The sequence below is a fragment of the Oryza sativa genome, chromosome 12 (assembly GCF_034140825.1).
Source record: "Oryza sativa Japonica Group chromosome 12, ASM3414082v1".
NCBI lineage: Eukaryota > Viridiplantae > Streptophyta > Magnoliopsida > Poales > Poaceae > Oryza > Oryza sativa.
Genome location: NC_089046.1, coordinates 8,462,833 through 8,487,407, shown reverse-complemented (window position 1 = coordinate 8,487,407; position 24,575 = coordinate 8,462,833). Strand labels below are relative to the sequence as shown.

At 42.6% G+C, this 24,575-nt stretch overlaps 1 protein-coding gene across 1 annotated transcript; it reads left to right on the top strand.

Annotated features, from left to right (window-relative positions):
* Nucleotides 1–11,089: 11,089 nt before the first annotated feature.
* On the top strand, nt 11,090–20,876 carry LOC4351890 (G-type lectin S-receptor-like serine/threonine-protein kinase At1g61480). Its single transcript, XM_015763198.3, has 10 exons — nt 11,090–11,322; nt 11,473–12,294; nt 12,511–12,560; nt 13,443–13,484; nt 14,313–14,356; nt 17,355–17,470; nt 18,714–18,990; nt 19,106–19,325; nt 19,427–19,571; nt 20,354–20,876. Exons 2-10 carry the CDS (start codon nt 11,473–11,475, stop codon nt 20,600–20,602), a joined length of 1,965 nt encoding a protein of 654 aa, XP_015618684.1. The 5' UTR covers nt 11,090–11,322; the 3' UTR covers nt 20,603–20,876.
* Nucleotides 20,877–24,575: the final 3,699 nt, after the last annotated feature.

Here is a 24,575-nt window from a genome sequence, read left to right as displayed (position 1 = left end):
TGTCGGCCGCCGCGTAAGCGCGCACGCTAATACTCCCTCCGTCCGGCTGCGCCGTCGAGCTCTCTACTGTCACGGCGTCTCGCAGTCGCCGCTGCTGCCCAGTGGCTCCTTGCTTCAGGTTCGCAGACGCTGGCGTGGCGCGCATGGGACAGCCGTCCACATTGGTCGTCCTATCCGGTGCAGGCCTCCAAGGCTCCAAGGACGAGCTGTGCACAGGAGGTGGTGCTTTGCTGTGCTAATTTGAAGAGGTGAGGCTCGCCAAGAATACACTGGGAAGGACAAAGGACTAGGAGAATGGTGACCTCCCGCCTGGTGTTCGTCAGTTACTTATTATTGATTCATTTTCTGAGTGCTGAACCAATGCATGCATGGATAGAACTTGCAATTTGTGCTCATCGATTTCTATTCTGGCGTTTCTGTTCGTGCTTTTGGTAACTAGCTCGCGAGCTGAAACTAGCCAGCTCGAGTTCTTGAACAAGCCAAGCGAGCCGAGCTAGCTCGTTATCTTAACGAGCCAGATCGAGCCGAGCTGAGCCGAGCCGAGCTGGCTCGGTATCCACCCCTAAGTACGACATGCTCTATCCTTAACCACAAACTTTGTTTCAAATAATTCGTGGTACTGCCATTGCTCCGCTTTCTCCATTTGAGACTTAGCACTTGTTGCACAAAAGTATTGTCATCATGTGCATCTGTGGAAGGTGATGTAGCAGCTATGGTTTGTCTCACATCCAACTTTATCCCATGTCCATAAGAAATGCAACCTGCCATTGTCAGTAGAAAAGAGAGAACAACAGAACAATATTGTTCGTATAAACTACAGAACATGGATTGCAGTGGAGGCTAGCAAATGGAAGCGTCTTACAAAGCTCTTACAAGTGTCTTACCAGCAGTGCTAAGGATGGTACAACCGGTGGCTGGCTCGTGACACCTTGAAGGACGTGATGTGGCGATTGCAAGGATCAAAACGGTGCTGACCAGAAGTATATATGTGGAGCTTGGGAGGCACAATATATAGTAGCAATGGAACGCAATTGTGCTAATCAGAAAATGTAAAGTTGAATAATAGTTCAAAGTACTAGTCAATGTACTGGCCTAGTCTAGACAACACTAAGGACTAGATATGAATCTATGCACAACTTTGCACTCTAATAACATACTCAAAGGATGAATGATTTTTTCTTTCTTGGTGCAGCCTTTTTTAAGCACCTTTCTGCCTTTTTTTTCTTTTTATTTAGGTGTGGCTTTTTCTTTCTTTTTTTTCTTTGCACCTTTCTGCCTTTTCTTTCTTTCTTTATTCTTTTTTTTTTTACTTTTTTTCCAATAAAAACTGACCACTGACCTTGAATAGGGACTCAAATGTAAAAACGAATATTACAGGGACTCAAACGTAAAGTGCAAAACTAAAATTGGATCATCTCAAAAATGGATTGCTCATATCATGTAGGTTCCATTTTTATAAAAATATCTCAAATTCGCTACTTAACAATTCTATAAAGTGGAAAATATGGACAGTCACGGATAGATCTGATCTGCTTCGGGGTCTCTCCTCACGTGCACAGTACACACGCACAGTACGGCAACTGTTGGATAAAAATTTCTCCAAATCACCAAACCGGAAACCCGACGACGAGACGATTCAATTTTTCAAGGTCCCGGCAACAACCGACGAGATGAAAAACTGGACCTAAAACTGACGTACAACCCACAGAAGTTGAGTGATGAACCTAGACCTAAGTGATGAACAGATGCAATACTCAAAACTAAAAATTAAATCTAAAACTAAATCGGCACTCAACACGATGATGCAATCTAGAATTCAACAAAGCAAAATCTAATAGAACAAAGCAACGGCTCAAATTATCTAGGTAAAGAATAAATATTTTTGTCTGGCCATTTTCGGGTTATGGGAAGATAAATTGCCTAACGGACAACCGCGCTATGATACCAACTGATGAGGGTGCTAGGTCCCGATCTTCCGATAGATACTGATAAAGAGTCGATTTGGGCAGAGTCGCGACACAACTCGATCCGGCTTCTAAACTAACACGCTACTGAGCCCTGCAATCGCAGCACCACGTCTCTTCTAGTTATCAACCGTACCGAAACCCGGTTGACCTCGCCGGGAAGGCTAAACCCTGCATGCGAATCGAAGAACACAAGCAAGAACAAGATAAATTGCAACACAATTGCATATGAATGATTAAGCACTCGAATTTGGGGTTTCACAAACTGATCTAGCCGCGAAACTGTTCTTGACAGATTAATCTAAGCAAAACCTGACTCTAAACGATAACAACTACTAAATAAATATGATTAGGGATGTCGTAGGGTTTCCCTAGGGCGCACACCCCCTTGGGCTTAGCCCACGACACAATTATGAAGTCCAACACACAAATCAGATTCGGACTGAATGAGGCACGTGGCTTGTTTTGAAGATTCCCGGCAGCTCGGTAGGAATTTTGACGTGGGACAAAAACCATCTGAAAGTAGACTCCATAAGCTTTGTAAAAAGTACTCATGGGCCCTGAGATTCCTTCTAGATCAGTGGCTAGGTCTGTTTGAAGCTGATGCTATCCGGAGACCCGAATCCGAATCCTAAACGTGTAGAATTTTATCTCTTGTCTTCTATGGACCAAAAGTGACATGGTGAGATGAAATAAGACTTGGAGAAGGTGTTGGTTTGGTCCCCAATCAAGTTCTTCAATCATCCAAGCATTCCTTATGCTCAGTCTATTTTCTTTCGCCCAAGCAAATACCTCTGCAAACAAAAACACACAAAACTCATTGTGTAGCAACGTTTGTTCAAATATATAACAAGTAAATCTAATATAGAACATATGCACCTTTGGTTGATTAATACATAATGTAGTCATGGTTATATCCGAGCTAGTTATGTCCTCATCAGCTTAGATACATCTTATGGCTTCTAAACGGGATTGTCGAAACATGAATTCGGCAATAATAAAAGGGGGTAGCGCACGAGACCTAAAAGTGGATAGATGCGGAGACAAAGGATTTAGACAGGTTCAGGCCCTCTCAATGAGAGGTAATACCCTACTCCTGTTTGGGGATTTGAATCCGCCGGGTGAATTATAGATCTGACGATCTAGTTGTGTCTTATGCCCCCTAGAGGGCCTCCTGCCCACCTTATATAGGATGGGGGGCAGGATTACAAGATAGAAACCTTAACCAATACGGTATCAGTTTCCTAAATCTACTTTACAATATTATCAAACCAGGACTTTAGGCCGTTCCATAATATACAAGAAAACGTAATACCCAAGTCATTATCTGTTACATATTCCATAGATATAAGTTATCCCTTATAACCAGTCGGATAACCATGCCGTGTAGGTATGGGGTACCCATAATCTCCACAGGGATGATGGGATCATTAGGCTATAGCAGTGGCTCTGATACCAAATGTAGATTTTGTGATCTACTAAGACATAATTTGCTAAGCCTAACATGATCACCCTAATGCGGAATTCATAGGTTACAATGACCGTTGTTTCAAGCCATTGATGCGATTCTCCTTTTGTTGACAACCGGAGTGGAAGTAGAGGATCGAGAACCTCGAACCACCTCCTCGCTTGTCGGTGTAGGGGAAGTAGAGGTAGCAGTAGGGACGCCGGCATGATCCCGAAGGGGTCGCCGGCGATCACTTGCGGGGTAGCGACGGCCTTCTGGTCACCACCTACACTGTCCCTGAACCACGACACGTTCTCCCTCTAGCGCTCAGTTGATCGGATAGGGTTTTGGGTTTTTCGGGGAGAAGATGGTCGTGGAGAGATCGTCACCTAACCACGACACTGGCCTCCCCTATTAGTATGGTGCTAAGGGAGATCGGGGACAATCCAAAATATGGAAGGATTTGGCGCTACCGATCAATGCGCTACCCAACATCCTGTACTAGCCCGGCCCCTCACAGCCGGCCCAGCCTAAACCCTAGCAGCTGAGCCTACCAGGTGAGCCACTAGCCGCCTACCAGGTGAGCCACTAGCCGAGCCGAGCCAGAGCTGCCATGAGGCCTCTCACAGTGTACTGAGCTAGCACGGAACCTCGTCGCGCCAGCTCAGATTTTGGTCGATGTGGAGCATGCGCCCAGGACCTCACTTGGCGACTCGTCCCCATGTTGAGGAGCGCGAAACTTTGTCGAGGCGAGGAAGCGCGCGGCGCTGAAATAGCAAGGCGTGTGTGCTGTGGGCATCATTCTTGGCTGAGCCGTGCCCTCACGCCGATTCTGCCTGGCGAAATCCCCAAATCGCCCTCCTAGGGATGGCACGCTTGGCGCGGGAGGCCGGGTCGGTGGTGCCGATGATGAGTGGGTGGGGCCTAGAACACTTCCAGTTGCATCGACACAAATCAAACTCAAATCAGAACAATGCAACAAATCAAAGAACACAAATCGATCAAAAAACAAAGAGAGAGAGGGAGAATATTATGTTTTTTCTGTGTACCTTCAGATGTGGCAAGGCGTCTCTCTGATGGCGTTGAGGGTGACACGGGCAGCGGCCGCGCCATGGCCGTCAGCGCCGGCGCCGCGGTGGTGGCGGTGGAGACCATGATGGCGCAAGGGAATGGATGGATGGATCTGCAACGCAACCATACCATGGCCCTTCGCCACCGCCGCAAGGGAGTGGGGGAGGGAGAGGGGAGGGGCAGCTGACAGAGAGGAAGGGGGAGGAGGCGCGGCGAGGGAGTAGAAGGAGAGTGATGGGGAGGTGCTTGCCGGGCTGGAGCAGGCGCAGGACGCGTTGCGGCGCCTATGGACGGAGCAGCTGCTCGAGTCCCCCGCCTCCGCCGAGTCTTCGCCGCGCGCCGCCAAGAACCACCGGCCGCCAAGAACGCCGCAGACCTGGCCACGGAAGCCGCCGCCGTAGACCGCCCCTCCTCCTGCTGCTACTGCTTGGGAGGAGAGGAGAAGGAGGCGCAGTGGCGTGGGACGCGAGGAGGCACGGGCGGAGGAGAAGACGAAGGGATGGCAACGCAGGAGAAGCAGAGCGGCGGCGCGCGAGGAGAGGCAGGCGACAGCGATGGAGTGGAGGTGGTGAAGATGAGTCGCTAGCTGGAAGGGTAGGTGGGGAATAAATTTCGTCAGTGGGCTTAGGGTAACGGGCACTTTGGCCTTCGTTTCCTTCACCTGTGTCTCCATCCAATTAAGCCACACAAATATGCCACTATCGAGCATGCCACCGGAATCCACCCCTTTGCCGCGCCGTATAATCGCCGGAAATCGCCGAGCCACTTCTCTAGCCCTTGCTGTCGAGCTACTACGTCTGATGCACGCAAGGTGCTTGACGCAGTGCCGCGTCACACCACGAGCCGAGCCGCTGGCGCGTAGGCCCACTCCGCCACAGACGCACCTAACCCCACCCCCGCGCGCTACACCCATCCGCTAGTAAACAGTGTCGCGCACTGCCACCATTGCCGTCCTTCCCATCACATACGGAACACGGGTGCCATCCTAACTCCTGTTACGAGTAAATAGCAGGGAGAAACTGCTCACTCACCCGTGAACAGTGCCGAGTTGGGCACCACACAAGCAATCACTGCTCGCCACCTCGCCCACGCAGGCCCCGCATCCTTGCTCTGGCGTCCGCGCCTTCATCGCTGCCCCATCGTGGCTAGGTGAGGGACCGTTCGACAGCTCGCCCCCGTGCGGCGACAGCCGCCACACCGCAACTTCCACTCCCCGGCCGCCACGCACCCTCATCACCGCGGAACGCCGTTCTCCGTCGCCACCGTTCTCCCCTGGACGGCGCACCCACCCTGTTTACATTGATGGCACTTCAATGCCACCATCACCGGCACACACACCTAAAGGCTATAAATATGTCGGCGACTTGAGCACGCCATCCCGCCCTCTCTGTCCCCATTTCCTCCCACTCTGCTCCGCCTCCCCACACCTCTCGAGTACTCGTCGCCACCTCGCCATTTTCCCCGCCGCAGCTGGCAACAAGCTAAGCTCTGGTTGGGCAAGGGGATGGGGTAGGCCGCCGCGCTGCCTCTTGCACCCGTGGAACGATTGGCTTGAACGCTTGAACGAACGATTGAACGGACAAACGTTCACACTGTAACTAACGAACCCTAAAACTTGAAATCAAACTCTCAATCGAACCTTGAACCTTTGCGAACCCGGACAAACACCTGTGCCTTGGTCGAACACCTAGCGTGTGTGGATGATCCACATGCTCGACCTTCGCCAGCCAGTACCGCGACGCCCGTCGTATTGATCTTGACGCCGCTCGGTGTGCCGCTTCACAGCTGTCGCAAGGTGAGCGCCTCTCTGTCCCTGTGTTCCTTTTCGTATCGCTTCCCTGTGTTAAGGCAACCACCCAAGCCGCCATCCTCCTTTCATCCCTTGCACGCCGCATGTTGGATAGTATAGGAAGAGAGGATATTGCGAATATTGGGCACATTGTATTGAGCCTCTGGGCCAATATATATAGGTTACATGGATTGGATCTTAAGTAAATTTGAAGAGATAGAGATGGAAACTAATCCTATCCTACTATAACAAACTGGATACAACGTCTTATCTATATACTCTAACATCCCCCGAAGTCCAAGTGTGAGCAGCGCAAACGCTTGGATTGGAGAAGAAACCAGCAAGAATACTCAATACGGATCATAGCCCTTTGTGCCGTAGTCGATGTAGCCAAAGCGAAGGGTACGAGGGAGCCGTGGTCAATGTAGTCAAAGTCGGGAAGCTGATGTCGAGGTAGCCTAGCCGTAGAGCGCGCATGGGGCGCCGTAGAGTGGTCGTGGACACACGGGAGGGCGTCGTGGACCAAGGTGCGCGAGGACATGCCAGAGATGATGACGATGATGCGATCACGGCCGTCGTTGAGGAAGTTGATGCCGAAGAAAAGAGCTAATTAGTCGAACAATGAAGAATGAGACGTCACACAGGGTTTACCAGACCTCGAGACAACTCGGGACGAACATGCACGCTGGTGTTGCCAATACCGTGCGGGCGAGGCTGGGAACCACCATGAATCTTAAGCCAATGTCGGAGGAGACTAGCAGAGAAGGCCTCCGGGATGGTCTCGGTGCGAGAACGGTGTAGAGGGAAAATTGCCGGAGCAGCACGCAGTTGCCGGAGAAGAGCGAAAAGTAGTCGAGGAAGATACGACGACGTTGGCAATGAGACATTCTGGACCAATGGCCTGGACGGCGACGTCGGTAGCCATGTAGAGGTAGCTGGACCACCGGCCTAGAGTGGCGACAGTGGCAACTTAGAGGTGCGGCGGTGATGCTCGAAGTAGAGGAAGAAGACCTTGAGCGGCTGACGATGACCAGTGTGGACGACGAGGTTGTCGCTATGCGAATGGCGTGGAAGACGACGAAAGTGGCGAAACTGTGGCCCGAGAGGATGACAGAGCTGCAGCTTCATGTCGATGCAGCGGCGAAAAGTCCACCGGCGATGTAATAATTATCGGAAACTAATTAGGGACGCATGCGGACATGTTTGTTGCTGTTTCCTTGCGCAGAAAAAAAATAAAATGGGCCGAAACAGGATCCGTGCATGAGGACGTGGGCCAAAACATGCACCAGATCGCTAGCTAGAGCGTCTGCGCTAATTAGGAATCGTGTACGTTCCAACTCCACTCCGCGCCGCGGCATCTCTCCCACCAGCCCCGCAGCCCCACTACCCCTGCTTCGACCGTCAGGCCGCTTCCTCTCCCACGACTCCTGATCTGCTCGTGACGCTTCCTCTCCCGCTTCTGCTCGGCCTGCTTGCCTCTATTCGACTCCCTCCATTAGTTCATTCGCCTCCAACAGCCGCCTGCCCTCCCCCTCCACTCCAATAAAATGGAATATTCATCTATTAGGTTACCTCCTCACTTGGCAGTTGACACCCACATGCTACAGCACGCTAAATCGATGTTTTGGCCTCCCGTAGGTATGTTTTTCCGATCTGTGATCTATCGGTCTCTCTTCTTATGCCTTTTGTAAACATTAAGTCAGATTTGTTTATTTTGTTCTCACTGTCCCTCAAGTTTATCCAAAAAAAAAAAAACGGTACAAGATTGATTAGGTTTGTTTTGTACTTTATGTTATTGGAAAAAAAAAGATTTGTTCTCCCATATTCAGCACTCAGCAGGATATTGAAATTTAGTCTGTCCACTTTGTTGAAGAAGCCAATTTGTGGTATGAGAAGAGGAATATGATCAGAGGTATGTATACCATTGCTGCACTTAGCACTGGTTTATGATGTTTATCATGGCGGACTGCTTGTATAGAGAGATGAGGGAAGTGAGAGAGGTGAGGCATAGGGATGGATGGTTGGGAGTGAAGTGGGCTTGGTTGGTGTTGCGTCCGATGAATAGTCTCCTGCCAGACGCTCGGTCCAAAGTATTTTTCGAAATAAAACACATTAGTTCTTAGAGTAGGTACAACAGCAGGCTATAAGCCAGCTATAAACATATTTTAAAGAGATAAAGGAAGAGAGAAGACCAGCGGGCTACAGATGTGTAGTCAGCTGCAACACGGACTCTAAGACGTAATGTGTGGATGACAAGTGGGACCAGATATCAATAGCATAGTAAGCAACTATTATATGAACTAGAAAGGTGGCCCGCGCGTATGCGCGGGCACTTGTATTATTGAAAGGTAATATTATTGTTTGTTTAAAAATTTTGTCTCATAGATTAAAGGCAAACTAAAGTTAGTAAGAGTTCTATTGATATTCGTTAATATTGTGCTCGCATTTATAACATAATTATTTGTTTCACTTGTACAAACAAATAGTATAAAATCCAAATAAGAGATAACACAATACATTATAATTATTTTGTAATCAACTCTCAGTTTCAGCTTAAACAGAGCTAAGTGTTGGGAAAAACAGAACCCACAGTGCCTAAATCTTTCCTCGCAGCATCACACCTTTAATTTTCCTTTTATGTTATTAACAAAATGAATCATCTCCATATATGATTTGATATGTGGCAAAGCTATAGCGCTGCAGCGGTCGTGATCACCTTAGATGTCTCAAACACAACGCTTTGTCATGCGTGCAAAAGGCAAAGGTGCAGACGTGTAGTGTGCAGCGGGCCAAAAAGATAACTTCGGATGTTTTATTTATTATCAACAATAAATCTGATGATTTAAATAATGGGTCCACCGGTTCTAGTGTAAGTGTAAATTAGTTAATATAGATTTTAAATTGTTAATTTAATATGTACACAATATAATGGTATAGACTTTATTTTGAAACAGTGCACTGCAATAAAAAATAGATCCGATGATTTAAATAATGGGTCCGTCAGTTTAAGTGTACATATAAATTAGTTAATAGATCTTAAATTGTTTATTTGATAGGTACACAATATAATTGTGTAAACTTCATTTTAAAATAGTGCATTATTTAAAAATAATAGTACAAAGTAATGAGTACACCGGTTTAAGTGGAAATTATCTTACATTATTAGTTTAATGGGTAACATATAATGGTGTAAATTTTATTTTAAAAAATTGTAGAGCTAATTTAGTTATCTGTGAGTTGTATGATGGTAGACTTTTTGTTTGTAAAACTATTATTATTTCAATAAATATATCCATTACATAAATGAAAAAAAAAGGAAAAAAAAGAAGGGAAGGAAGTGTACGTACATGGTAAGAACGTATGCCTACATATGTGCGGGGAGAAGGAGAGGTGGGACTGCATAGTATTTGGTTTGTTTTAAAATCAATTTCATCTAACGGTGTATGATATTAGACTTACCAATTTAATTAAGTAAAAATCAAGGAGTTGATGTTTTGCTTTTTTCTTAGAATTTGTAGGATTTTTTCTAATTTATTAGAGCGCCACTTTTAGTATATAATAGATAGATAATAGATGGCTATATATATAATGGGTGTAAACTTTATTTTAAAATATTGCATAGCTAATTTAGTTATGTATATATTTGAAAAGAGTGATATGATGATATAATTTATGTATGTTTGTAAACACAATCTTATATATAACGTCAGTGCGATATTTAGTTACAAGCTTAGTAGCTAGTTGTCCGTGAATATTTATACATAATAATTACCTATCACATGGTCACAGTGACTTATAGTCTGCATTAACCCTTCTCCCCTTTACAGAGTACCAAGCCAAAAATAAGACATATGTATGCATTTGTATTTCATAGAAACTATACAAGGAGAAAAAAGAAGAGGGGATACAGAAGCAAGGAGAGCGGCATGGTTGTTTTGCTTGCGATATATACATACGTACACCATATGTATACGTACCTAGGGGGAGGAGGAGAGGTAAGTGGGACCGAAGTTGTAGTGTCCGGTTTGCTCTAAGATTAATCTAATCTAACGGTTTATAATATTGGACCCACCAATTTAAGTGAAAATCAACGTATGGATGTTTTTCTTTTTTCTCAGATTTTCTAGGAATTTCTCTAATTTATTAAAGCGCCACGTGTCAGTTTGAGAGCGTTTTGAGAAAGTTTAATGGACTTTTAGTATATAATAATAGAAGATTAGCTATTACATTGGTTATAAATGATTTGAAGCTAGCAGTAGGCTATACTATTAAACTTCTCTCGAAAGAAAAGGGCGATGCTTTCAAGATGAAAAGAGAAGGCAACAGTGGGCTGGGCAAACGGGCGGCCGCACATGGCACGCACATACACTTCTGTTATCTTGCATTCATGGGATGCATATTCTTATGTTTCTTGCGCGTGGGATCGAGCCAATCAAGTTGTTTTAAGGAAAGCAAACGTACGCATCAAAGTACCCAACGTATTCTAATTTAAAGGTAGGACAGTGGACATATATATAGTGTTTCACTGCGAGATCTAATTTGAAGTATAGTAACTTATTCTATACTGTAGATGATGGCCCAGAAGAAAATAATGTATACTCCTACTCCCTCCGTCCAAAACAAACTCAACCTAGACAACAATAGGACACTATATAGTACAACGAATATGGACATGCTATTTATATTCGTTGTACTTACCATCGTTGTTTAGTTTGATTTTTTTTTTGAACGGAGGGAGTACCTATCAGTGGCAGTGCTGTCTCTTTGTCTCCTATCCTATGCGGGTGAATATGCAGAAAACATCATATGGTTGACTTCAGAGCGTACGAGAAGGCCGGGTCAGACATGGCCACAGCCATGGAGCCATAGGTGATCAAATCAATCAGTTGGGTCTGTTGGGTGGGTGGGGGGAAGACTCGAGTCGTCTCCATTTCTCACATGAGTCTCCTACATAGCGCTTAGCAAGCGTGCGAGTGTGCCTATCTCAGCTAGGATGTACAATCAGATCAGTGGAGCAGAAGCTTAGCTGAAGGCATTAAGATTGAATCAAGGTTAGTGATGGATGTAGTACTTGTTTGCTTGACTATTATTTTGACAGTTTTGTATATTGTCCATCGATCTGGACTGTTAATCTGCACTTGAGTTATTATTGCTTAATTGTCCATTTAAAAAGTTTGACTCTATTTTGTTTGAGAATTCAGATGGCGGATCCAGTGAGTAGCTTGAAGCATATCACGCAGATGGCTCTGAAGATCAAGGAGGCGGTGGACACGGTTCGGAGAAACAAGGAGGATTGCCTTCAGATCAGAAGGCGAGTAGTCAGAGTGAGTGATATCCTCTCGCAGCTGCAGGAAACGGGAAACATCATGAGCAATCCGGCAATGAGCGCCGCGCTGGAGGATCTCTCCGAGACGCTCCGCCACGCCCACACGCTGGTGGTCTCCTGCCAGGAGAAGAGCGTCATGTGCCTCCTCTGCGCGGCTACCGCGCTCTCCAAGAAGCTGCGTCGGGTGAACGATGACATCTCGGATCAGATGATGGTGGGGATCTTTGTGACCACCGTCCACACTACCATTGCTCTGAGCCAAATTCAAGGCGATGCCCAACATGATGTAATATATGCTCTTCCCCGTACAGAAATAACCGACGACATCGAAGCAACGCTTCCGAAAAAGGAAGAGCCTAAGCCGCCATCACCACCAAGGGAAGCTGAACCAGAACCCGAGCCACCACTTCCACCACCAGAGGAACCAACACCCCTAGTGCGAAACGAACCATCGCCCGCTCCCACACCGGAGAAACCAGAGGCTACTCAGGTAGTAGAGTGCCATCCATCACCAGAAAGGAAATCCACATACACTGCCCCACAAGAGAAACCAGAGGCTACTTTGGTAGTAGAGTGCCATCCGTCACCAGAAAGGAAATCCACATACCCTGCCCCACCGGAGAAACCAGAGGCTACCATGGTATTAGAATGCTATCCATCATCAGAAGAGGAACCCACACCCCCTCTGTCACCACAGGTTCAGTAGCTATATACCTTTATGTCAAAGCTATATGATTTGTTTGATAGTTTCTTACTTGCCCTCCACATCTAATTAATGAAAATGCATTTGTCATATGGCATCTGAACATTATCGTATATACTCTGTGTTTGTCTAGGTGGATTGAAAATATTTGTGAACTCTTCATTGGCCATAACTTAAATTAAGTGAGCTATTTTGTTTTTTCTTTTTCAGATAGGAGAAGTGCGAGCAGAGGATAGTGGCTTTCACTACCGTACTGCTAGGTCAGATGTGCACAATACATTCTTCTCTTCTATGTGATTTTTACATGATAATCATGCGTGTGTATTTGTCTCAAAAAGTACTTTCATAATTCCAAAATGATTCCAAGTTTCATAGTATATTACTAGCTACATCCCTCTACAAATATGACAACTTCTTTATCTACATTATATTCCAATCATAATCTTCTACGTTTTAATTTCTACACATATATCCTCTCTCCAGGAATTAATCATATATATTTGGACTTTCAATATTATAGCCTGACCGACTATAAATTTTATAGCTTTAGTCTTCACAAATAATTAGAGTGACTTAAAGGACTACTGTATGGTGGCAATGGGGATTTAATTATTTACTAAACACTAGCTGAACGGCCATGCTTTACTACAGAAAATAAATTTATTGTAATATTGTGTGTTACACATTTTTTCTATAGGAAATGTCCACCTTAATTTGATTTTATATATGGTTATCCATTTAGATTTTATTATTTAATATTAAAAATTTTAAGGGGTCAGTTTCGAAAAATTATAATAGAAGTAGATGGTGTGGCATATTCAGTGTCACTACCACTGCATTTTCATTGTTTTAAAGGAGTATAAAAAAATAACTACGTCGAGCGGAGTTCAGAACCTAATTAAATTCATGGAAGCGTTTAAGCAAACAGAAATCTTGTAGGTCTAACCATACATACGAAAATCAAGAATACTTTCACTTTTTATATATTTGGTAAACGGACGACATTGGACCAGAACTAGTGGTCATACCTTAAATATAGCAGACCCACAAAATTAATTTTGTATCGGAACGGAAGAAAGCACGAGCATTGACAATATGTGTCCTTATACTTTCTTTGCGACTGTTTTGTCGAAAATGCTTAGGGGCGAATGTAAGGGGCGATGCGGAAAATACCGGTATTCAAGGTATGTGTCGTTATACTTTCTTCACAATTGCTTTTATCAAAAATGCTTAGGGACAGATGTCCAAGGCGAGCATCTATACGCATCGGACATCTTCCTCCCACGTTTACTTCTTCTGTCCATTTCCATCTCTCTCTCTCATGGATTTTAAAACAGAAATGCCACTCTAGTTTATAACTCATCGCCGTCGGCTTTATTGTGCATAGCTACAGGGTGTCGGTGGGGATGGGTGGCCTTTATTGTAGTCCATTGTTTTCTTTGTGTTGCATTTTGTTGTATTCAGCTCTTTTGCTCTTTTTATTGGGATGTTGTACATAATGAGCAAGGCATTTTCTTAGATGTTATTCGTAGTAGGTTTTGATGTTACATTTGGTTGAAACATCTTTTTACCGGATGGTTGAAACACTTTTCACGAAGCGATGACATTTTGTAGTGAATAACGAAACATGAGAAATAATTTTAGTTGGAACGATATTTACTGAGTAGTGAAACACCCAAGACATTTTTTTCTATATGGGGAAACACCTTTCAGAGTTTTGCCAGGGATCGGATGGTTTTCTTCCTGTTTTGTTCTTGTTTTATTTAATAAGCGTGATGAATATTTGGTGCTTGTATACCGATGCAGAATCAGGTTTCAGTTTATAAAATTAAACACAACCACAGTATGTATGCCCGTTAACTTTCCAAATCCATAATTTTATTTCCTTGTCGTTGCTCAGTAAAAGTTAAGTGCATGTAGAAATTACATAATATTTGCTAATATGTTGCGTTTCCGCTCATTGGAGTTTTGTCTCCTTCAAGAAGCCTTCCCTTTTTTCTGTTTTGTGACAGAACAAGTAGCGCATCAAGCATGGCATCATCACGGCCCATTTCAGGTATGTCTTTAAGATCAAATCTTCTAATTTTATGAAAAAAAATCAGAATTCATGCATGTTTTGCATCATAATTGACATGGACGTTTATTGGTTATGCTCTCTTAGTATGGCGATTTTAGTTAGATGAGATAATTATATTACTACATTTATTTTTATTAATTGACATAATTAACATTTGAAAAAAGTTTGACCATTTATTTTATTAAAAAAAATAGTGTAAATGTGTTAAATTATAAGTCATACATAAAGTTTCTTTAATGATAAAATAGTTCAAAAATAAATAATATTTATATAGTCTTTTAATAGAACGAATGATCAAACATCGATATAATCTAAATAAAAAGGAGTAACAAATATGCAATTTCGTGACCTTTTTAATTTTGAGACCCCTGTAGTCATCATTAGCCACCACCATACAAGGAACAGTGGCTAAAACATGTTTAAAAAAAGAAAAAGTCCAAACACCCCCGTAAACTTTAGATGGAAGTCCGTCTAGCACCCTGAACTTTAAAATCAGACATCCAACCCCCTAAACTTTACCATACCATCCATATTACCCCCTAATGTGGTTTTGGATGATGGTTTTGTATATTTTAAAAGCTTAAACGAACCGGGCATAGTGGACCAAGGCCATGGTGCACCGGGCGCGAGCGCTCCACGTGGCGGACACGGTGACCTGGCGCACCAATGGGACGCCGCCACGTGGATGGCTTAGATCCAGAGGCTGATTGGTCGGCCATAGGCAAGAGGGAGGCAAGCGGATGGGCGAACAGGGCATGCAAGCACCGGCCCAACACGGCAGTGGCACACACGCGACCCAGTGGTCACCGTCGGTGACCACCAAGTGTGGCGGCATTGTTGAAGGTAGAGGAGGAAGAGGAGAGGAGAAGGAGGCTCACCAAGCCCACATAGCGGTTGTGGATGATGGGACGAAGGCCATCAGCTGAGGTTCGGCAGCGGTGCTTCACGGGAAGGTGGCGTGGACGACGCTCCAGCGAGCTCTGGCTCCAGGGAAGAGGCGGCCGTGGTTCCTCATGTCCTAGGGATGGGGATGGAGTGTTTGGGTTGGAGTGGTAAAGCGAGAGGCGCTGGGAAGTTGATAACAAGGGGACGACTCACTATTGACGGTCGTTACAGACAAATTTCGACCGTCAATATAACTAAAATAATGGAGAATTAGCTATGCTTGCAATGCATATTTATTTCAGAATAATATAGTTCCACTTGTACTTCGAGAATAATATGTTGCAGGAATTTATCAAATAAAATAAAGTGAAAGTGGAGAAAACCTCATTCCTAAGAAAGCAAATGGATAAGAAGGGCCCACATGTTAGGTGTAACCGTCCGGAAACTGCCTTAACTGTCAAAACCGCCATAAGGACCCACTTGTTAGTCACCTTGCCGAAGCTTGTGGCCTGCTGGGCCGGCTTAGGTTTGGCCGAACTAGGGGTTCGGTCGAACCCTGGCATCTCCCATTTCACATGGCTACAACTGTCATACCGGCCCTATAAAAGGACGAGCCCACTTCACTTCTCAACACACTCAAGCAAGCTCAAATTCCTCTTCATACTTTAGTATCAGTATTTTAGTGCTATGTGGAGTAGAATAGAATAGAATTCGGAGTCCTCGAAGTTTTCGGAAGAGTTTCGGTATGGCTTGGGAGGAGACACGGGGAGGGTTTTGTAGCCTTGGGAGGCCGGAATCGTGGTCAAGGCAATGGGAATGGTCGGCGGCAAAAGGGGCGATGACGTCGATAGTAGCGGCTCAATTCGTTGCCCGATTTTGGGGAAAAGTAGGGGGGAGAGAAAATGGAGGAGGTGGAGTGGACTGCGTCCATGAAATTTGACTGCTAGCGCGTGAGCGGGAGGGCGCCAGATTTGGCGGGGTGTGGGGGCGGCGACAGTTGCTGCCTTGGCTAGCTAGAGGTAGGGAAGACCCCGACAGGTGGCCCCACCTATCAATGGCAGTAGGGAGGAGAGGGAGGTAAAATAGACTTCGCTAGGGAGGGTGGAGGCAAGCGGGCTCACGGGCCTAGGCCGGTGATTAGAGAGGATAGGGAGGTGGCCCAAGAGGGGAGGACGGGCTGAAGCTGAGGGAAGAAGAACAAACTCGGGCCAAAAAAGGCCCAAGGAAAGAAATGGGATTTTAATTTGTTTTTTCGTTTGTTTAATTTCTGAAATGTACATTGTATTAGTAAAATTACTTCTTTAGTTCTAAAAAATCACAAAAAATTCCATGGAGTATTTTAGGGTATGGAAATTTTATTTGCCACATTACTTTCACTGCATAAATTTCTTCAGTTTTAATATAAATTTTAGAATTGATTTATTTACTAGTTTTTAATCTTGAAAGAAAATCGGGGTGTGAAAATAGATGCATAACAGAGACAAACTTTTACGTGGAAAAACCTTATGGGAAAAAATCGCAGGCGCCGTTCGACAATAATCAATATAGATGAGTTGAGTACAAAAGCAGTGGATAAATTGGGCGGACATACCCTTCCCGTGCGGCTTATGAAAGAAAAGAGAAAATATAGGGTCATAATTAAATAAGACTAGAAGCCCTACTAGAAAATTAATCTAACCAATTGGAATTTCCGAATATATTGCAAGTTAAAATTCGGATCACATATTTAATAGTGACATAGATGGCTGAGAACAGAGAATTAACATCTATTGCACCTAGTGGGACAACTTTATTATAAGTATGTATGATTCCCTGCAAAGAACTCCATTTACCGTTGTATTATAAAAATTAACTCACCGAGGATTTTTAATGGAATTACATTGTTCTCAACGGTATTTTAGCCCTTGCATAAAAGAAAAACGACAGAATGCAGATGCGCAAACTATTCTAGTTACTGTGCAATTTTACCTGCTATGTTGTGATGCAGCAACCTAAACTGTGTTTTTTTCTACAAATGTAATCCATGTCTGCTTTACAGAAATTTCGGATGATTTTTTAAGAACTCTAATAGGAAACTATTCAATTTCCGTAGGAAAGCAGAAATTTCAAAAACGGACCTTAATGAAGTTAGGTTTTTCTGAGATGGAGATTGCTACACATCACTTTGCAACAAGAATTGGCCAAGGTGGTTCTGCTACTTTTTACAAGGTTAGTCCCTATACTTCCCATTGTTTGCTCGGTTTTGGACAATTATTTACTTTTCAGATGGTAAGTTAGTCATCTCTTGTTGTTGATTTACTTATAAAAAAAATAGAAATGGTTCCGGTGAGGACCATCCCATCTCAACACAGTCAAATTGTCACGCATTAGCTTGTACAAATAATTGACCAATAATGTACCCGTGAACAAAAATAATCCAGAAAGCCACAATCATTGTCATAGCAATTGCAATTTATTTACTAGCAGTGGAGTATGTAAACGACACCACTAGTGCCCATATAATACAATCTATATGAGCTTTTACAGCATTTTATGGTGTTCTTTTCTTCAGAAGATGAAGATGAAGATGAAGATTAAGTTTTTTACGCAAAACGAGGTGATATTAACACATGATTGATTGAGTTTTAATTATTACAAACTTGAAAAATACATTAATATGATATTTTAGAGCAACTTTCATATAGAAGTCTTCGCACGAAACGTACCGTTTAGAAGTTTGAAAAGCGTGTCACGAAAATATTAATCTTCATCCAACTCTTGTTGGAGAAAAGAACGGGACCGTAGGTAAAAAGGTACCTGGAGGTGTTCATATTTACGAATGTACTGCAGGTATCTTTGAGGTACCTGTAAAATTTTGATATCTGCAAGTACGTAAAAATTTCTTCATTGAATCAACTGTCCACTGTTCCCGACCAACGCACGCCATGCGTGAACCATAATGTCAGGGGTCTGAACAGGTGGTGTACAAAAATCTATTATCCAACTATTTCAAAGGAACATCCTAAAAACTGTTTCACTAAATTAAGCAGCTAATTAACCCCATAATTTTTTGCTCACATAATTACCCTGTGATATTTATCTCTTTTTGTTCTTTATCATATACTACCTCCGTTTCAGGTAATTAGACTTTCTAGTATTACTCACATTCATATAGATGCTAATGAATCTATACACACATATATGTCCAGATTCATTGACATATATATGAATGTGGTCAATGCTAAAAAGTCTTATAATATGAAATGGAGGGATCATGTATTATTACATTGTAATTTTGAATATTTATAGATGGCACAATATATACTATGTTTTGGAAATATTTTAGGAACTTTTTTCATCACTAATTACATGCTTTTGTAATTTTACTTCGATAATGTACATCGTCATCCCACAGATAGCATTTGGTTGGGTGCACTGGATTTACTGTTAAACTCTGGCTTACGTTTTTCAGGGTGTGTTACGTGATGGGCTCGAGGTTGCCATCAGGAAACATGAAAATGCGCATCCTAATCGATATGACGACAAGCCGGAAATGCATCGTTTGATTCATCTCTGCTCAATGCTTGAACACAAAAATATAGTTAAGGTCCTGGGATATTGCGATGAAAACAGGGGAGTTGATTTGTCCAACGAAAATACGCCAAAAGAAGTCGTTGGTGCAAAAGAAGAATTTCTGTTGTTGGTCGAAGAATATATGGCCAATGGAAACTTAAGCAACTTCATCTATGGCACGTAGTTTCACTTATATATAAATGCTGATTATACGTCAATTCTAGCCAAACTCTCTTCATAACTTTCCTGTCTCTAATGGTTTGTCCTGTTCAAATTGTATCGTTTTTGCAGGGGAGCAGCTTGACTGGTCCTCCCGGTTCCAAATAATTCAAGGGATAACTCTGGGAATTATTTACCTTCACACACACTCTGGGAAACCTACTATAGTCCATCTGGACCTGAAACCAGACAACATCCTCCTGGATTCAGACATGAACCCTAAGATTGGTGATTTTGGACTAGCTAAAGTGCTAGAAGATGATGAGATTAATGCAAGCGTTCGTGGAACATTGTAAGATATCTGGCATCCTATTAATTCCATATGAAGTTATTTCCTTTCTGTTTTCTCTACTGAAATTTCTGAGTGTTTAATTTGTATTGGGTTATATTTAGGGGCTATATGCCTCCAGAATATATTGTTGAAGGTGTTATCTCGGTAAAGAATGATGTCTACGGTTTTGGCGTAACACTGCTTGAGACCATTAGCGGAATGAGCAAGTCTGGACGAGATACTCGTCATCAAGCTTCGATTGAGTGGGTAAGTAACACACATTTATTTCTAGTTGTTCTTATACTATCGTATAAATATGTGACAACATAAAGCTATAAAATCTCCGTAAAGTGATGGTAATTTTTAATATTATATGTACCACTGGTATAATTTTTAACGAAGGTACATATTGTTTGTATAAATTTGGTTATTAATAAGCCTACAACCTCCATTAATTAATTAAGATTTTTACGATAGGTTAGAAAGTGCCAAAACTTTATATAAAAAAAATCAGGTGCCTATAATAGTCCCTTTAGGGGTTAGAAAAAAGTTCAAATGCCCCTCTAAACTTTGCACGGAAGTCTACCACAAACTTTAAAACTGAATATCCAGCCCCTTGAACTTTAAAATACCGTTCATGTTATATACTAAGGTAGTTTTGGATGGTTGTTTTTGCATATTTTGAATGCTTAAATAAATAACTTTGAATTACTAATATAACATTTGCGTATCATTAGTTGTAGTTCATCATTTATATTTATACACTGATATCATACTATTATTATATTCAAACTTGTTTGCATGCAAGACATAACAAGGGGTAGAAAAAATATTTAAGTGGAGACTTAATTATATGCAAACTAAATATAAACGGTATTGTAAAGTTTAGAGGTTGAATGTTGGGTTTCAAAATTTAGGATGCTAGACGGACTTTTATCCCAAGGTTAGAGGGGTATTTGGATTTTTTTTGTTATAAGTATGAAAACCAGGTGCCGATTAATTACTGTAGCTAAACTTGTCATGTCGATATGTTTTTGTTTTCTTTTCAGGCATGGGGAAAACGGAACTCTGGAGTAATGAACAAGTTATTCGATCCCTCACTGTGTGACAACTCTCAACTGAAAGAGATAAAGAGATGCATTGAGATTGGACTGCTCTGCACCCAGAAGAAACTCACGGACCGGCCAACCATGCCAGATGTTCTTCAAATGCTACAGGGCACGAAGAAGGTTCCAACCCCCAAGCAACCAGGCTACATCAAACGAGTACGGGAAGCAGAACGTTATAAACAAGTGTAGGCAGAACGTCTGTAAGATGGCACAACAAGATTGGAAGAAATAGACCAACCAAAGAGGGGCGAATGGTTATAGTCCTCAAAAACCAAAAATTTTAGCGGAACTAAAAGTTACCCACGAAAATGATGGAGATCGGTTTGACCGGTGCGATGCTGCTGGTCCGACCGCCGATGTCATGCCTATTGGACTGCCGAACTTGAGCAAACACAGATGTAAGAGCTCTAATGTACATTGAAATTTTATTACTTCTATTTGTGGTTAAAAAATGCAACAACAACGCTCTCAAAATCGATACCATGAGGCCTTAACCCTTACACCCCTCTATTTATACCCGTGGTAGACAGCCTAAAGCCACAAACCCAATTTGTAAAAAGGTTCTAATCCCATAGTAAACCATCACGTAGAAGAAACAAATATTACAAACTCCAATCATACCAAATTTGGACACCTACCAAATTCGACTCCGTGTCCTATACTGACATAATATCTCTAGAGATACACATTGATCCATTGCCTAATCATCCCGCATGATCTCCTGATCGTCCATATGTCATCTCCTCATAAGTTGACTCTCGATCCATCACTAGCAACGCTCACTAGAGGCATCAAGACTCACCTACGCATGAATAAACAAAGAAACCATATCCAAGCACAAGTTGTCTCTAAATTGACTCGATATTAGCACACAATAGTATTACATACATATGGTATCAAAAACCACTTCGCCAAATATCTCCAACTATCAAAATCAATTATCTCACATACCAATTGTTCATCACAAAATAATAACCAAACACACTTTGATTTTACAATCTCCTTCTTGATGAACACATTGGCAACCCCATCAAAAATGATGTTTTGGTGCTTAGAACAGAAAACAAAGAAGTGCTAAAAAGCATCGGAGCACTGAAAAATTCGGAAGAAAACTCTCCCACTTTCGAAAAGAGAAATTTCTCCGGAATTGAAAACATGCACATTTGTGTATCTTCTACCCCTTTTGGCAATTATTACATCAAGCATTAGTATTATGATTTTAATATTCAAGAGCTTGGATTTATACACAGAGTAATTGAAGTCATGTGTCGCAATAAAAAGAAAATGAACTTATCAAGTATATAGCAAGCATGCACTAAAGTATAGTCATGAACTAAAAATATTACTAGTAAGATCAACAATCAAATTACTAGTAAGAGTACTTATTGCATTATTACTCTTTCTCAAATTGACTCCATCAAGAGAACTTTCAACATTTATTTGAGTTTTTTGTGTTCACTTTTACATTGATTATAACATCTCTCGATTATTCCGAGTATGTCCCTATCGTCAAGACTATTCCAGGGATTTGACACCCACTAATTTCCTCAGCACGAATATGCCCTTGTCATTTACTCGTCCATCAGATGGATGTTAAGACAACTTTCCTCAATGGAGAGTTGGAGGAGGAGATCTATATGGATCAACCAGATGGGTATGTACTAGAAGGTCAAGAGTGAATGGTGTGCAAGCTATTGAAATCCTTGTATGGTCTCAAACAAGTGCCTAAGCAATGGCATGAGAAGTTTAACAAAACACTTACATCTGTTGGCTTTATTGTGAACCAAGCTGACAAATGTGTGTACTATCGCTATGGTGGGGGAAAGAGAGTGATTTTGTGTTTATATGCCGATGACATATAGATCTTTGGGACCAGGCTCAATATGATTGAGGAAGTCAAGGACTTTCTGTCCAAAAGCTTTGAAATGAAGGATTTGGGAGTGGCAGATGTTATTCCTAACATTAAGCTACTAAGAGAAGATGAGGGTAGGATTACACTTGTGCAATCTCACTATGTGGACAAGGTCTTGAGTCACTTTGGATATAGTGACTGCAAGGCAGCTCCTACTCCTTATGATCCCAATGTACTATTAAAGAAAAACCAAAGAATAACAAGGGATCAACTGAGATACTCCTAGATCATTGGCTCATTAATGTATTTGGCTAGTGCAACGAGGCCTGACATCTCTTTTGTTGTGAGCAAGTTCAGCCGGTTTGTTTCAAATCCGGAAGATGATCATTGGCATGCTCTTGAAAGAGTAATGCGCTATCTAAAAGGGATAATGAGCTATGGAATTCACTACGCTGGGTACCCAAAAGTACTGGAGGGATATAGTGATTCAAACTGGGTATCTGATGCTGATGAAATAAAGGCCACAAGTAGGTATATGTTCACACTTGGAGGTGACGCTGTTTTCTGGAAGAATTGCAAGCAGATCATCTTAACGAGGTCAACAATGGAAGTAGAGCTCACAGCTTTAGATATTGCCATAGTTGAGGCCGAATGGCTTTGTGAGCTCCTGATGGACTTGCCGGTGGTTGAAAAACTAATACCAGCAATCCTGATGAACTGTGATAATCAAACAGTGACTATTAAAGTGAACAGTTCGAAGCACAACATGAAATCATCCAGACATGTGAAAAGAAGATTGAAGTCTGTCAGAAAGCAGAAAAACTCTAGAGTGATAGCATTGGACTATGTCCATACGGCTAAAAATCTGGCAGATCAGTTTACTAAGGGGTTAGCATGTAATGTGATAGACTGTGCATCGAGGGAGATGGGCTTGAGACCCAATTAGAGTTGCACAATAGTGGAAACCTGTCCATTGTGATCGGAGGTCCCGTAATTTGGATAGCGAAACAAACTATTGTGTAGCTGAGAGAAGAGACCCTAAAAATGGGCTTATCTTCATGATGCACTTCTCTTCTATTTTGTATGGTAGGATGGTATACACCTTAATGTGATCCGAGTGGCTTTTCATAAAGCAGAGATGTTATCCTATAGAACATCTTAGAAGGAACACACATATATGAGTCTGGCTGCTAGTCACAATCAATGAGATCTGGGTGATATCTAGATACTCATGAAAATGCTAGGAGTATGACTTATACGCTCCAAACTGAGGGGATGCAAACAACAGCCCAATACAAGTTAAGGGTTTGAGTGAAACCTGATCGCACAAGACTAACAATATAAGGCGTAGTCCATTGTTCAACTTAGCAGTCTCACCGAAGCACTGGTATAACAAAGAGGATCAGAATTGAGAGCATTTTTTGTGAGCCATAAAATTTGGTGGGGATTGTTAGATTAATGGGCTAGGCCTAGTTAAATCTTAATAAATTCCATTGGCCCACATTAAATGCTATGGGTAATAATACCACCTTAGAAATCTAAGTGAAAAAGTCTCAACTTAAATACGGAGCTAGTGAAGAGTCTCTGTTGATTGGTTGAGATGGTGGGCGGACAGCCACACATGCGCACGCGCGAGGCGAGGCAGGGAGTTGCTCTCTCTCTCTCCCTCGTTTTGTAACGGATGGTATTCAACAGTGAATTGATTTCCGTCGGTTACTGAATTAAACGCCGCGCCGTGAATTGATTCCGTCGGTTACGGAATTAAACGCCGTGAATTGATTCCATATTAACGAGCAAGTCAGTTACGGAATTAAACACCGCGGTTGATGTCGACCCTCGATTTTGGAAATCGGAAATCTTCTGTGTTTATCAGTACCAATCACTGGATCAATAGTTGGTACACACATACATAGCCGAATCACAACATATCACGAATGAATTCAGGCTAAAAGAGTTAAATGCTTACATTAGGGCCAGGTAGGCCAACAACTATCAGAGAACAACAGCGGAAGACAAAATAATACAAGGGCCCGGTTGACATGCCACAAGCAGTCGACTGGGGAACGAGACCTAGAATGGAACTGTGCTCCGATCATCTTGTTAGGTACGCAAGCGTACTAACAAGGGCTTCTCTTCAACACTTTGCTAAAAGATATATATAGAGCAACAATGAGTACAAAAGTACTCAGCAAGCCACCACACAAAATGCAGTAATGTACAGGATAATACAAGAAGTGGCTATGGTTACTTTGCGTAAAGCTGAGTTTCAAATATCATTTCACAAACCTAAGACCTAGCATAAACTGATCA

Excerpts from the sequence above, each read along its gene's own strand:
- LOC4351890 (XM_015763198.3), top strand. The coding sequence starts at position 11,473 with ATGGCGGATCCAGTGAGTAGCTTGAAGCATATCACGCAGATGGCTCTG. Across the intron at positions 12,295-12,510 it reads CACCCCCTCTGTCACCACAG|ATAGGAGAAGTGCGAGCAGA; the intron begins GTTCAGTAGCTA and ends TTTCTTTTTCAG. Across the intron at positions 19,572-20,353 it reads ATCAAGCTTCGATTGAGTGG|GCATGGGGAAAACGGAACTC; the intron begins GTAAGTAACACA and ends TTTTCTTTTCAG.